This window comes from Candoia aspera, chromosome 6, assembly GCF_035149785.1.
Source record: "Candoia aspera isolate rCanAsp1 chromosome 6, rCanAsp1.hap2, whole genome shotgun sequence".
In the NCBI taxonomy this organism is placed as follows: Eukaryota; Metazoa; Chordata; class Lepidosauria; order Squamata; family Boidae; genus Candoia; species Candoia aspera.
In genome coordinates, this window is record NC_086158.1 from 92,510,143 (window position 1) to 92,526,693 (window position 16,551).

At 42.4% G+C, this 16,551-nt stretch overlaps 1 protein-coding gene across 1 annotated transcript in view; it reads right to left on the reverse strand.

Moving 5' to 3' along the window:
• Positions 1 to 15,900: 15,900 nt before the first annotated feature.
• Positions 15,901 to 16,551, reverse strand: part of POLR3A (RNA polymerase III subunit A) — a 49,383-nt gene continuing 48,732 nt past the window's right edge. The window contains exon 31 of the mRNA XM_063307689.1: positions 15,901 to 16,405. Within this exon, the coding sequence (XP_063163759.1) occupies positions 16,257 to 16,405 (149 nt within the window). The 3' untranslated portion in view covers positions 15,901 to 16,256. The remainder of the gene's footprint in view (positions 16,406 to 16,551) is intronic.

Below are 16,551 nucleotides of genomic sequence, written 5' to 3' on the forward strand. Positions count from 1 at the left end.
ACGCCGCGAGACGGCAACTGTTGCGCTCGGCTCCCCCGCCTAGGGCCCGGCCCGGCCCGCCGCGGGGAGCCCCGGCGAAGCCCGCCAACGGCCGCCTCCCATCCGAGGGGCCCTCCCGGCCGCCCTTCACGGGTGGAGGTCCCGCCCGGCCCAAGCTGCAGCTCCGGCCGCGCTTTCTAAGGGCGAGCGCGGCTCCGCTGCGCGCCAGGCGTCCCCCGCTGCATCGCCGCCGCCGAGGCCCGGCCCGGCCCGGCCCCTCCTCGGCCCGGAGCTCCTCGGGGGACGGGGGAAGCGGGGCGGCGTCAGGGGCGCCTCCCGGCAGGGCCGCGGTTCAGGCGCTCCAGCCGCCGGCGCGCGCAGCCATCTTTGCTGCACTGGGCTCGGGTGGGGGCCGCCGCCGCCGCCGCCGCGCCCGGCTGCGGGAGCGGCATTGCCCCGCGCGCCCGGGGCCGCCTTCCCTGGACCGCGGGAGGAGGAAGCGACGCGCCCGCCCGGCCTCGCCAGCGCCGGAGAAGCGGCCGGGAGAGCCGCGGGGAAGGTGGCCGCGCAGCGCCGGGCGCTCCAGACCACTAGCAGCAGCAGCAGCAGCCAGGGATGGCGGCCGCGGCGCCGCCTCCCGGCGCGGCTCCCATCCCCGGCGCGGCTCCTTAACTTTCGCCTGCTGCTGCTGCCCCCCTCCCCCCTCCGGCGCGCCTAACTCGTCGGGACCGCCGGTCACCGGAGCCCCCGCCGCCCTCCTCCTCCCCGCCGGTCCCTGCTGGCGCGGCGGCGAGCTCGGCTGCCCTGGAACGGCAGGACCCGGCGCCGGGGCGCTCTTGCGGCGGGCTCCTCTGGCCCAAGGCCGGGGTCTGGGGTCTGAAGCTAAGCAGGGCCGGGCCTGGTTAGGAGTTGGAGGGGAGGCCTCCGGGAAATTGCGGGGCTGGGAACTCGCCAAAACGTTCGGGGGTGGGGGTTGGGAGCGGTCCGTGCTGTTGCCAAGAAAAGAGCCTGGATGTGGCCAGGGAGTCAGTCCCTGGGAGACTGAGCTGTTTGTTCTGGGCTTTGCTGCTTGTGGTCAACTCTGCAGGTGAGGCTGAGTCAGCAGCAGTCTTGCCCGGAGTTTGTGCAACACACAAGCTGCAAAGGTAGCCAGCTGCCTTGAGTCGAAGGAGTTGCATGGTCCCCACCCATTCTTTGGACAAGGACTGAGCCGTGTTAATGAGTAACCCAACAGTCCGGATGCACACAACCATCTCTCCGGGTTCACGCAGCTTTCGGGTGTGGTTGATGGCCATTGCAGCCACGTAATCCAAACCCCACTCCTTTTTTTTTTTTACATGACCCATGCATGCAACCCATAAAATAAAGGGGTGGGGCTTTGATTGCGCAATCAGCCATCTTGACTTCTTTTGATACTCCTTGGAAGCCCCTGCATACAGCTGCAAAATAGATTGCCCTATTTTAACATTAGTTGAGTTATGCAATGCCATGCAATGACCTAATCCTTCAAAGGGTTTCACACTTTTATATTTTCATTTCAGTATCATTGCTCCCATTTTACAGAGCAAATGGCTGAGGCTGAAAGAGGGATTGGTCTAGAGTGGTTTTCTGGGTGTTGCTTTCCAAAAGAACTCCCAAAATTCCCACTCTGCATGACTGGTGAAGAAGGTTTCTCTAATCCTATTGAGTTCTCCTTACTCACAGTAAAGCAGGTCAAGATAGAATAAAGTCCTGCTGCACAGTGACATCACTGCACAAGCTCTTCCTTTATGTGCCAATGTTATGATGCTGCTGTGGGATGGGACTTGCGTAATGGCGTCCCTGCACATGCTCAGGCAGATTGAAAACGCATCTTGTTTCAAGCTCGCCAGCAAAAACAGGCCATGCCTGGCTTGTCTTCTGCCAGGAAGTGCCAATTAATGGCCAAGAACAAACCAACTACAGCTTGTTGCTGTTGGTCTTTTTTTTGCCAACAAGGAATAATTCAAGTGTCATTATTGTTGTTGTTGTTGTCTTTTGGAGTCGGTGGCCATAATACATTTAATAATAATAATTACTGTTATTACTGTTGTTACTGCTGCTATTACTGTCTTCTGCTTGGATTTTTAAAAAAAAACTTCTGGAAATCAAGTCAACTTCCATTGGCTATAGTGTAGACATCCATCTGTTCCATAGATATTGGGCTCCCACAGTCCTTGCAAATACTGCACTTTAGTTAATTCAAATTTGTCATCCTCTGGTCATTTGATTTCTTTGATGTGTGTCTCTGTATAATACTCATACTGAGACCACCAACTGCCTCCATGTGGTATTTAATATCAATTACCCCTAATAACGTGGGGCTGGGCTTCTGTATCCCATAGCACAGTCAGAGAAATATAATAGGCTGACTTAAGCCATCTCCTCACTAACAATCTGAAGCATCTTCACAGTGTCGTCTAGTTATTCTTAAAGTGATATAAAGCCTGTCCTCATTACTGCTCTTTTGGGACAGTGAGAGTGGGATGACCCTAGAAATTGCTATAAATTGATCATGGGGAAATTATCTTCATGTAAGTAACCTGTAGAAGTAGTAATTCCGAATCACGGTATTACAGGTCCAGACCCAACAAGCATATCAAAACAAATGCAGTAAGATAACATGCAGTAAGATAAGAAAATGAGCAGAATGGCAAAGCTACGTAACAATAAAATAAGGTAAGGATGATACAACACTGTATCTAATACTTGTATATTTTAGGATCTTTATCTGCTAGAAGGAGCAGGTACAATTCATCTGTAATAAAAGTAGAATGATGCATAGGTACTGTTACCTCTCATCCTGGCACCATCTGTTACTCTCATTCAGGCCCATGATGCTATATCCTTTCAGGATAAGAAACATCATGCATTCGCTTTTTACAAATATAAACTAAAAAGTTGCATTTAAAGAGACCCTGACCACAAAGTATGTCTGCCTCACTTATAATTAGGGATTAAGCCCTAGTAGCTTCAACTTCACACTCTAAGTAAAGATATTTAGGGTGAATATTCAGAGAAAATGAGTCAAAATGTTCAAAATAGTGGTCTGCTTTACTGAATCCACAGCCCCACAGAGCTATTTATGGTACTTGGAAAATCAAGGTTTTGATGCAATGCTCCATATGCCGTGATGTGTCTATAGCTACAAAGATCAGAATAAAGCAGGCAATAGTTTTCCCTGTGACAATGTATGGAAGTAGAAGTTGGACTTTGAAGAAGCAGGATAGGAAGAGTATTGACACTTCTGAATTTCTGTGTTGGAGAAGACTCATAAGAACACCATGGACAGCCAAGAAAACAAACAAATGGATCATTGAACAAATCCATCTATAGTTCTCACTCAAGGCACAAATGACTAGGCTCAAATTATCCTACTTTGGACACATTATGCAAAGACCCAGCTCTCTGGAGAAGACTCTGATGCTGGGAAAGGTGGAAGGAAAGAGAAGAAGAGGAGGACCAGCAGCAAGGGGGATGGACTTAACTACAGTGGCAATGGGAACACCATTGGAAGAGCTGAAGGACCAGGTTAGGGGCAGAGTGGACACTGACTTGATGGTATATAACACAAATCAAACTATATGACATCGCATTACACAAACCAAAATCTTTTCGTTGCAAGTACCTTGGTGATGTGCCAGACTGGGACCATGGCTTCACAGGTGATATTCTTTGGCATAGACTAGGTTAGCACCCTCTATACCATCTCAGGTCAATGACAGTAATTATTTTGGAGTCCTAGTGAAAACTCTGGACTGCTGTTTAAATGTTCTTACAATGCCTTCAGTGTAACAATATGATAGGGCTTTGGGAAAAATTAAAAATACCAATTTTTCCTCACTCTGGGCAGACATGCATTTGCATGGTTGGTCATGACTTGACAGTTGCTTGAAAATACTGGGTCATGATGACCTGTTCTAACTCATTTATTGGATGTCTTACTGGTCACACTGGCCTGTTGGCATCTTCTGCCACAGATGGTAGCAAGAGGCATGGAAATTTCTCTTCCACAAGAGAGCCAAAAATCCCAAGTTCACAAAATAGATTTCACGCAAAACGGGGAACTATTTCCCCAACCCTTAAAATTTCCCTTCTGGGAAATTCCTGGGGAGGAAAAGAATTAGAAAAAGGATTCTTAATATTTTCTTTTAAATGTTACATAACCAAAAACAACAACATCCTGTTTATATATTGCCACCCAGCCTGTAAAATCTACAAAGTAGGAATATTTTTAATATAAGACTACTGCAGTATCTTATCATTCCTGTCCTCCCCTGGGCTTCAAGACACTGGAAGTGGGAAGATCTTGGCAGTAACCCCCATTTATTTATATTTCATATATGTATATGTATATTGTATATTATTTGTATTAAGAATATAATAGTAAAATCTAGTACAAACTAAATTTAAGGAAAGAAAATTAAAAAAAAATAAAAAGTGCAAGGAGAAAGAAAAAAAAGAGAAAAGTAAGAATAGAGAAAGAGGAAAAATATATAAAGAAGTGATTTCCAAACTTCATCAGAGGTATAAATAAATTTAGTGACTCTTCACCCCCTCTAAAGTTACATTTATCTCTTCATCCCATATTCCACCTCTTATCTATAAACAAGTCAATAAAACATTGTATTTTCAGTCCTGGTGTCATCAGAAATTCTGTAAAGGGGTGCCAGAAGTAACAAAATATTTTGTTTTAACCAAATAAACCAACTTTATATTCCTTCCTTTTATGTCTAACAGTCTTAATCTTTAGTTTATTCATATATTCTCGTAGGGTTTGATTTCTCTTTATTTCTTCTTTATCCCATTGCACAGAGTTCTTCAAGGCTTTAACAAGCCTCCTTTGTAAATCCAGTAGGAAAAAGATTATCCAGGTCACTCTCTTGGTTTGTCATTTGTATTTCCCTTTTAAATTTTAAAACCTCAGCCAGTTTCTTTTGTAGATCTAGTGAAACATCCTTTTCCAAGTTATTCTCTTGGTCTGTCAGTTGTAAATCCACTTTTGATACCATCTCTATCTTGTCAGATAAAATTTATTCTACATCTGACATTTCTTCAATAACATCTTTTGGACAGAGTCTATCCATAGAAACAGACATCATTACTGACATTGTTGATATTGTGGCTATTTTCTGATTCCATTCTTCAAAAGTCTCCTTCAGTATTTTTATTATTATTATGTTTTGCATCCTTTTATAGGGTTAAATATCTTTCCGCTACCTAAAAACTTTAGTCCCCTGTAGTGTCCAGTTTTTGAAATAAAATTGCTTATCTTTTTAATGTCTTATCAAAACCAAAACAGGATCTATTTCTCAAGAAAAGTTGTTTCTTCTTTATAATTAATTCCAAAATCTTACTGTAAAAGTTTCAATATTCCCATTTTATCCGGACCCTTAGTCCGTTCATAACTTTCTAAGATCAAAATCTTATTTAGCTTTTTGCTGTTTATTTCGGATTAAATTTTTAAGCTTATGATTAAAATTTTCTTTCATTCAGAATTGAAGGCAGACTCACCCGGCATTTTCAAACTTGTCATTTCAAATGTTTCGAATAGCTTAGAAGCAATTAATGAGCAGTTTTCAGAAGTGATTAGAAAGTGAGGTTTGTGAACTTAGTGTCCTTTAAAAGTCTCTGCCATGGTTGCAAGCAAGATGGCTAATCCCATTGTCTCCCAGCACTCAAAACCATGGAAAACCATTGTCCTGTGGTCTCCTTATGAGGAGCAGCCATCCGAAGGACACCTGGGCAATCTCCCATCCTCTCCTATCTGGACAGGTTCCAAGCAACTAGTCTACTCACCAGTTCCCTGGTCTTTGCTGTGGTCATCGGCTCCACTCTTGCAGAGCTGTCTTCAATAAACCATACCTTCCCTGAAAATCTCATTTATTTATATTTCTAAAGAATGCTCAAATGTAAATAAAAAGAGTTCTGGTGATTTCATGGATACATGCAGGGGGGTGACAAATAATATGGAAATGGTTTGCTGCTACCTACTTTCTGGGCTTCTTTTGACTTCCCAGTCTAGTCTGTATCTCTGGAATTTCTTCTGGTGGTCCCCCATTCAAATATTATCCACGTCCAACCCAGCTTAGCTTTCTGTAATCATCCAATGTCAGCTAGGAAGACACTGTTAACTAGACAGAGGACTTTGTGACATCCATTTTAATGCTAGCATTACTACATAAAATGAAATCTCATTCAGGCTGAGCCTATCTTTTGGTGATTTAAGGATGCACCCATACCATTTTCTTGACAACAGTATGGAAGTGGTTTGATGTTCCTTCTAGGAAATTAACATCCCAGTCTAGGTTACAGCTCTGTGATTTCCTGGAGATTTCCTAAGTATGTTCTAGTGGTCCAACGCACCTTTGCTTTTTCAAGATCAGCCAAGGTAAGCTATGTGCTTTAGATATATTTTAATGTCTCTTTTTCCCCCTCTCCCCAATGTTTTTATTGCTTTCATACTTCTGGAAACTTTACAACTCTTGCCCACCTCTAATTGCAACAATGTGCTCTGAATTCCCTGTTCTTTTTCCCAGCTGATATTGGCAAGGAAAGAAAATGTCTGCTGCAACTCTATGAGAAGTTTTGTTGAGTATTAACGGAGGAAAAAAGAGAGATGCAGACATTCAGTAAGAGAGAAAGTTCACATCTTGGGACTAAAGCATTGCCATCTGCTGGAAAGGGTGCCATCCCTGTTCATATGGAGAGCAACTTTATTTTATTATCTAAGTGCTGTTCACACTTAACATTTGCTCATATTCTTGATATCAATAAACCCAATTATTTATGCAGGATTTCACTAATGTTTCTGCTACCGAATTAACGCCTCTTGCAGTCATAATTGCTATTTCCTTATATGTTGCTGCACTGAATTGCAAGCCAGCAAGCAGGCTGAGTTAATTATACCCAACCTGATGGTCTTACTGTTGTATTAGGGGCATTAGAATTTTCTCTGCTCTGGACTCCTTTAAAATACTCAGCACTTAAGAACAGTGTAACTGCTTTCTCAACCCAGGGCAAGCAAGCAGCATCTACTGTAGCTCAAGAATCTGGATAGGACCAAGACCAGGTTTAAACAAGATAGCAAGCAGGTAAGAAAACAGTAGTAAAGGTAAAGGTTTCCCTTGACATTAAGTCGTCGTGTCCGACTCTAGGGGGCGGTGCTCATCTCTGTTTCGAAGCTGAAGAGCCGGCGTTTGTCTGTAGACACTTCCGTGGTCATGTGGCCGGCATGACTACACAGAATGCCGTTACCTGCCCGCCGAAGCGGTATGTATTAATCTACTCACATTGGCATGTTTTTGAACTGCTAGGTTGGCAGGAGCTGGGACTAGCAACGGGAGCTCACCCCGTCACATGGATTCGAACCGCCGACCTTCTGATCAGCAAGCTCAGCAGCTCAGTGGTTTAACCTGCAGCGCCACCGCGTCCCTTTAAAAACAGTACCTGAGCAATATTCTCCATGACAAAGCATGTAAATATTTCTAACCTATTTGTACAAGTTTCTTCTTCTCTGGAGTATCCAGGTTATAACTTCAAAGATTAAGTATGTCAAATCAAGCTCAACTCTTGGTAACTTATGGTCAATATCTGAGTAGTTTTCTTAGCAACAGCGTTGTTATTTGTTCAGCCGCTTCCGACTCTTCGTGACTTCATGGACCAGCCCACGCCAGAGCTTCCTGTTGGTCGTTGCCACCCCCAGCTTCTGGGATGTTTTTTCAGCTTCCCAGTCCAGCTTATAACGCTGGAGTTTTATACTAGTCTCCCATCCTAATGCTAACCAAGCCTGACCCTACTTAGCCTTTCAAGATCAGTCAAGGTTGGCTAAGCACTGTGATACAGCTGATGTTGAGAAGGTATTTTAAGCTTCAGACCATATATGTACCTACTTAGCAGTAAACATAGAGCATTGGATCCTTTATTATGGTCACAATACAAATTGTCATGGTATGGAGTTATGACTCTCATTGACTAAGTCTGGATCTCAGTTATTGGGATTGGTTTTTGAAAAGATATATTATTGTCACTGTGCTCTCCATGAAGACATGCATGTCATGGTTTTACCTACATACCTTTCTCCTCCAACCTGCTATCTGTTCTCTCTTTCATGGACATCTGTGGCTGAGGAGAGAGGGGACAAATGTAATGTAACACAAATTTTGATCCTTTTGTTCTTCCATTGCAATATCATACACTTGTCTGTAAGGGGCAGACGATGTCACATCATAATTATTTTTGTGACATCTCAGCTTTTTAGCAGAAGATTGCCTGTGTTCCCTTCTGCTAAAAAATAAAAAAATAAAATCCTGGTTTTTTACCTAGGCAAAAAAGATGCCTGATGATCTTGCGTAGTCTTCTAGACAGGAAAACCCATAGTGGCCTTGCTTCTCATTCAGAGGGAAATTTAAGAAGCAAAAGGGGAGTCCTGGGTTGCAAACTGGAATTCTACTTTTCCTAAAAGTTGGTACAAGAAGAACTAACCCCATTTTGATCAGGACTTTTAAGTAAATGGATATCATGGAATGGATGTCATGATGTTCACTGGGGCAAGTCCAGATGGATCAGGACTGAAGGCTTACACTGGTCTCCTAAAAACTGAAGGCTGAGCATGGAAATAACAACAACAAATGCCTGGCTTATTAATTGCTATCAGTCTCCCCTGCCCCCAAATGGTCTTTGAATGACTTCTATCATACACCACGTAGTCCTGTCCTGTTCTCATTATTGCCTCAACTGTGACTAGAAGCCATTCCCTGTTTGAGCTGCGTTTGTGGAAACTAAAAGCGTTTCAAGGTTGCATTTTCAAGACACAACAGATAGATGCAAATCGATGATGACATTGCCTGGCTTCTATGCAGGTCCACAAATGCACATCACTTCCCTCAAGTCACATGATGCAATATAGCATATCTCCTTCTGTTCTTTTCCTCGCCTCCTGTCTGGATTGGGGCTGTGCAGGGCTTCAGTATCAAAGGGGAAAAGATGGACATGGTGCCTGTCAGCTACTCCTTAAACCAAGGGTCTCTTTTCCCAGAATTTGCCAAGAGCAGCTGCACAGTACCAGGAAAAGGTGGAGCAGACTGCCCCACCATGCTCCTAAGCACCTTTTCCATTTGAATACAAAGTACTCAAAAGTCTTAATATTTATACAAAAGGCAGACTGTGAATTTAAAACATCCCCCTCCCTCCAGAAAGGGAAGAAAGGACAGAACCAAAGAAAAACATAGATAAAAATCCTGGGTAATGCCAAACTATACTAAGTAAAGTAGGAACCACTAATTAACGTTAATTGCCTATACAAAAAAAGCCTACTGTTTACCAAATTGATCCCCATTTGTCTATGGCGACCATTCCCTCTCACACAAACAAATATGCAGATAGACAGATACATACCTGTCCAGCATGAAGGAAGATGGGGAAAAGGAAGGGGAAAAATACAATGGATGCAGAAAGCAGGAATTAAAATTCAAGTCAGCTAACAGAGCTGCCTGTGGGGGTGGGGTGGGGGTTGTCAAAAAAATCACAATGGCATCTGCTTATAAAAAACGATGGGTTTCAATAGCAGGGACACAGCCACCATCTTGACTTTTTTTGACTGCCACCCCACCTCCAAGGGACATCCTTGCAAGCAGATCTTCCAAACAAGGACTGACTCATCTTCAAAGTCTGCAGCTGTTTGCATCAAGAGATCCCAGAACCATAGGGAAGAATGGAAGTTGAAGATGGTGGCAGGAAACCATTTTTACTGTGTAGTGTGGCCCTAACCACCACATGAGCTTGGATACACTGGAAAGCAAGTTGAACTTGAAGGAGTTTTTAAACTTTTTTAAAATTACAATTGCAAAATAGGGGTGATTTATTTCTGTTTCAATACCTATTAACATGCGATGTATTTTCCATGCAATGTGGACTTCCGTTTTCAGGCAAGTGGACGTGTCTTTGTGACGCTTCATTCTCCTTTCCTGATCCTTGTTACGCCACCTCCCCTGAGCTTTTCCCTTTTTCTTTCCCTTAGAAACCAGCAAGGGGAACCATTGAGCCAGAGAGACAGGAATGTTTCCAGTCTGAAAAAATTTGAAAACCCCTGTACTGTAGTTCTCAATTTTAAACTCAAAGACTCCTCCATACATTACTTTGAAATGATTTGGTGTCTCTTACATAAATAGCTTATTATGTAATTGTTATGTAAATTGATCAGAGGTAAAGGAGAACTTGACATGGCTGTTTTCCTGAAATGTTTTAGTGTACTGTTTTTCTTTTCTTTTTCTTTTTTTTAGTTTGTGTTAGTTTTAATCTTCCTTTTTAAAACTTCCATTTAAATTATATATAAGAAAGAAATGTTCTAGTGTCCCATATAAATAACATATTATATAAATATTATATAACTTTATTAGTATAAACGATTAAAGGAAATAATTTAGAAAGTCTGATTTTTGCTTTTGGCCACTTCTGTTTTAGGTGCGACCAAAGAATGCACAGACTTGGATCTTGGTGATTAATCCAGTCTCGTGGCTGTAGGTATTAACCATGGCTGAGCTTCTTAGAAAACATTTGCAGAGTTTAATGATGGTTCAGACTTATGACGGTGCTGAAAAAGAACCAACTTTCGACCTGTCCTCACATGACCGTTGCAGTGTTCCCCCAGTCATGTGATCACAATTTGGGCACTTGGCAACTGGTTTGCATTTATGACCATCACAGTGTCCCATAGTCAAGTGATCACCATTTTTGACCTTCCTGGCTGGCTTCTGGCAAAGTAAATCAATGGGGAACTGCGTGATTTGCTTAACAACCACGTGGTTTGCTTAACGCCTGCAGTGATTCACGTAATGACCGCCACAAGAAAGGTCGTAAAATCAGGTCAGATTTGCTTAATGACCACTTCACTTAGCAACCAAAATTCTGATCCCAGCTGTGGTTGTTAAGCAAGGACTACCTGTAGACCCTAGTTAAAAGGTAAAGTTTTCCCTTGACATTAAGTCCAGTTGTGTCCGACTCTAGGGGGCGGTGCTCATCTCCATTTCAAAGCCGAAGAGCCGGCGTTTGTCCATAGACACTTCCGTGGTCACGTGGCCGGCATGACTAAACGGAACGCCGTTACCTGCCCGCCAAAGCGGTACCTATTAATCTACTCACATTGGCATGTTTTCGAACTGCTAGGTTGGCAGGAGCTGGGACTGGCAATGGGAGCTCACCTCGTCACGCGGATTCAAACCGCCGACCTTCCGATTGGCATGCTCAGCAGCTCAGCTCATCCCAATTTAAAGACTGTAGGAACTGCTTGTAATGGATCATGCCACATGTCTCATTCTGGGTTGTGCTGCCCACTAAAGCCACTGGAAACTGAGCTGCTGGCAAACAGATACACATTGTAGGACAGACTCTGGTGTCAGCTCTAGGACCATCAGAATGTAACAGTAAAGGTCAAGTAGAGATTTTTTCTTTTTTTCTCAGAATTCTCTGGGAAAATACCATTTTATCTGCTGATAAATAAATTGCTTGTGTTGTAAAAATTCAGGGCAACTGCTACGCAAATAAATATGAGCAGAATTAGAAGAAGGATTAGCAGTTGCTCCTCTTCCAGAGATACTTTGGCACAGAGTAATAAGCTGACATGATTAAATAGGAAAGTCATCTGTGGAAGCAAGAAAAAGAATTCAAATGTGCACAGTGTTGCAAAGATTGTTGGCAGGCAACACCAGCAACACCTTGGGGACGACAGATTAATTTGAACCAAGGCCCCAAAGTCATGCTAAAACGTTCAAAATTATCTACCAGCAGTTGTGCTTATCTTTTCCTTAAAGCTTGATCCAGCTCTTGCCCAAGGGATTGGCGTGAGCTATAACATGCTCAAAATCAAGCGACAGTGAACAAAATAAACAAGGAAACCCCACGTACGAACTCCCAGAAACTCTTCCTCCCTGCCCCCTTTCCCATAGCCTGCATCAGTTAACTGGGATTGCAGATTTTATGGCTGTTCCACCAGTGAATCTCAGGTGGCTTAGCCAGTTTGTCTTGTTTATTTTATTTTTATCCCACCTTTATTATTTTTATAAATAACTCAAGGTGGCAAACATACCTCATACTCCTTCCTCCTCTTTTCCCCACAACAACCACCCTGTGAGGTGGGTTGGGCTGAGAGAGAGGGACTGGCCCAAGGTCACCCAGCCGGCTTCCTTGCCTAAGGCGGGACTAGAACTCTCATGCCACACCTGATTGGCTCTTGGGCTGAGAGAGAGGGACTGGCCCAAGGTCACCCAGCTGGCTTTTGTGCCTAAGGCGGGCCTAGAACTCACAGACTCCTGGTTTCTAGCCCAGCACCTGAACCACCAGACCAAACTGGCTCTCTTATTAACCCCCCTTCTCCATATATCACATGGATCCAGAAATGTTAGAACAAAGGACAGTTCTTGCTTCCAGAGCAGAGGCGGCTGCTTCTACCCAAACGCCCAAGGTCATCACTGTGATGGCTGTCAAATTCCAGCTCATGATGCAGAGATTTTCCCCCAAGTGCAGGGATAGATTGTCTTAAAGGGAACAAATTTAGTGTATGGCTGAATTAAAGTCAGCCATTGGCACACTACAGTATGTTTGATGTAATTGCTGTGGGGAATTGTTGTCTCTACCATGCCAGCAACTTTGGATTCAGAGGGTGGAAAAGTTCATTTTGAGGAATAAGGATTTGGAAAGGGATGCTAAATATAACAGTAGGAGATAAGCAAGCAAAAATTTAGATGGAAATATCAAGTCAATCCTATATTATACAAGCAAAATGATACTAACCAGTTGTGCAGGGGATCAAAAGATTTGGGTAGAAAAGGAAGAAATGTATGCAAATGGTCCAGGAGAAGCTGCAGTGCCACAAACCAGAACAGAGCAGCTGGTTGCTAACAGCATTTTTGTTCAGCCTTGGTACCTTTAGCACAAGCAAAGGAGTAATTTCGTTTTGCAGAATTAGAAGACAAATACTGGCAGCTCCTCTAAGTTCAGTAAGCAAGTTGGTGGAGAAACCAAGCAAACCTGAACGTTTTGTAAAATCTTAGCACGTTCAAAAAATAACACATTTTGGCTATGCAATCCTTTGAATCTAAAGACAATTATTTTGAAGTTTAATTTCTCTTGTATTTCCATAGGCCTCATCCAGAGACAAAATTCTGCAGTAAGCACATCTTTCTGGGTTGAAGAATTTCTGAAGTCTTCCACAGATCTACAGAACTGAACAATTTCGATGGAGCCCATAGACTGCTCTTCTCCACGTCAGTACCTTTCATTCAGAGGTGAAGATGGGGATGTCATAATTTCTTCTAAATCCCAAGGCAGCAACATGAAACCAAAGATCTACCAGAGGAGGGTGAACTTCCAAGTCATACATTCATTTAATTTAAAATATAATTATCCTACCTTTCTAGATAAATATGCTAATTTGCACCTAATTTAATTGTTCAGAAATAATTATGAATTAGGGCAGTAATTATTTATACCTGCATGGGAGTCTGTCACTGAAAAGAAACAGCCACTTGAAGTAAAACTTGAATACAAAAAAAAAGAAAAAAAAAAAAGATTGGGCATCTGTTCGCTCATGTGGATGTACAAGTCATCGTTTGATGTCACCACAGGGTAAAAATGAAAAGTTCTCACAGGTGGACCAGCTGTTAGATCCATAGGAGAACAGTAATTCTTCCTCCAATATTCATGCATGTTCTGAAATGGCCTTATAAGCTAATGAAGGAGACATATTTGAGAGGTTCTTAAAAGACAAAAGACAAGACACATGGAGAGACCTAAGATACTTCCATTTCTTGGCCAAAGGAAAGTCGAAGGTTCAAAAGGTTCCTTAGGAAACATACACCATTGGTTAGCTAATGATGCAAAAATACACCACAAAAGGATGTTGGTTTACTGACTTTTCATTAGACAATCTTAAACAGCAAGAGTATAACGATGCAATGATGATGAAGAGACATTCTTGAGTTTATCCTATCAGAAATGTCCTACTTTCACCTTTCTTTTGAACAGTATTAGAATTGCTTTCTGTCTAGCAAATGAAGGCAAAATTATTTGGAAACTATACTGTGCAAGAAGATTGTAGGGAGAGGGAGACGATCTAATATACGTATGATCTAGGAACTGCAAATACGAGGATACACAGACACACGCGGTATGCGTGTGTGTGTATGTATATATATATATATATATGTGTATGTGTGTATCTATATCTATATATCTATATAGTGCCTTCGAGTCAGTGTTGACTCTTGGCAACTGCCTGGATGAGTCCATGCAGTTTTCCTGGCAAGATTTCAGAAATAGTTTGCATTGTCTGCTTCCTAGGACTGAGAGAGAGGGACTGGCCCAAGGTCTCCCAGCTGGCTTTGTGCGTAAGGCAGGACTAGAACTCCTGGTCTCCTGGTTTCTAGCCTGATGCCTTCATCACTACACCAGACTGGCTCCCATAGTCACTATGGAGGCCATGAAATCCCAAGCCTTCCTGGACTCCACCCTTAAGACATGCAAGGCTAAAGTCATCCAACATCAAAAGGAGTGGAAAATCCCAATGTTAACCCTGAGATCAGCTCATGTAAGGATGCCGCTATGTAGAAGACAGCCAGTACACAAGTAGAACATCCAGCTTGTTTTTGTGGATCAGTGTAACACAAAGCACTCATACCCTAGCAGCTCCATAGCAGCACCCTAGTCACAAGTCCGATGTCTCTGTAGATTAATGCCATTTCCCCCACCAGCTTTGATGCTGACGTTGCTACCCTCACCCAGCTAGATTTGCCTGTTCATCACACTGCCAACCTATGGGTCAACGAAGTGGATCTGGGGTTTACTATCAGCAATTTGAGACCAAGGTCATCTTTAGAACTAAGAATGCATCTTAATCTCCACAGTTATCCCACAGGCACCCTTAAAAAATCCAAATGATAGGTGGATGCAGCCCAATACTTTTAAAAGTATATACAGTATATTCACTTGCCTAAAAAAATGGACAGGGAAATGGACATGGCAGAGAGATCCTGTAAGGCAAAAGAGGACAGTTGAAAGCCATTTCACTAGTTTCCCTCTGTAAATATAGTCATTTGATGAGAATGCCCATAATGTCCAAAAGGCTGAAGGGCCCTAATGTAAAATAAGAAAGCTGGCAGCATGGCAATCGGTTGAAGCCCTCTCAGCCAAGGACTGTGTCTTTTGAAAACTTGCACAGCCTTAGTCCTCCTCCTCATCTCCATTACCGTAATTATATGGCTTACCTCAAAGGATTAATTGAAGGATTACCAAAATAAGATTCCAGAGAACTGCATTTAGATTATTCTACTCTTAAAAAAAAAAAGCCAATACATGAGATTTTGTGATATTTTCAAATCAATTTATTGGGTCCCTGCCACCTCTAAAGGTTGCTCACCTCTGCCATATATTTATTTTGAGGTCCTTCTACTACAATACATGATTTAATCCACATCCCTGCATTGGTGTAATAGTAACTTTAGACCTTTTAAAGTAGATTAAAAGTCATTGTCAGACTATGTGAATTAGTTACAAATTTGGAGTTATTATAGCTACATAGGGGGTGAGTGGTAAAATGTATGCCTCTGCTGTGCTTCTAAAAGCAGTGAGGAAAAAGAAAAGTCACAAATATAATTTTGACCCAGTTCCCAGGAAAAGCTTGATATGGGATAATTACAATTTTAAAACACCGAATAAACAGTACACCTCTTTTAATTTTACTGTTTTCCTCACCTTTTCTTCCTTTTTAATTATCACAGTTATTAATTTTTATTTTGTCATCACTGCTGTGTGTGTGTGTGTGTGTGTGTGGTCTTCTATTAAGTAACTTCATAATAAATAACTTTATAAAAGAATATAAGTTTTATTCAGTAAATTACATCTGTACCCCCATTTCATCTTGAAAAAAATGTCTCTTTATTCACATCTACAGCGTTAGAAACCTAGATTTCATGCTCCATAAAACTTTCACATTTTTGGAGGAAAAAAAATAAATTATCTCTACTTCTGGATTGAGGATCATGCAGGTTTCCACCTTACTTTGACTCTTAAATATCTATTTGCTTGTAACACATTTACAGCTTAACCCATCTCTCTAACAAATATAAGTCCAACTTGCTGTTCCAGTGGCTGGTCAGGTGCACGTACCTTACGTCTATCCAGCCACCTAACCCTGTTTGAGAGCACACACCAAATTACATGTTAGTTAAAAAAAATACCATCAAGTTATTCTTGGTGCTGTCCAGCTGCTATGTTGGAAGAGAGAGATGGAAATCAGGATTATCAAAAATCAAGGGTTGTCTTGGTGGCACTGCTTCCTTATCAGCTTTATGCAGCAGCTTGAAAAGTCCTGTTCCAATGTTCATTGGAATACCCATAATAATACATTCAGAAACTCCTGTAGAAGATCAAGAAAACAACAACAGTAACAATGTTTCACACCTCCCACCTCTTCTCACTTTCCACCTGCATTAGACATGGAGAAAACCCAGGTGTTTAAGAAACTATGTGCATCATGGTTCAATGTAGAGATTTATCTGCAGG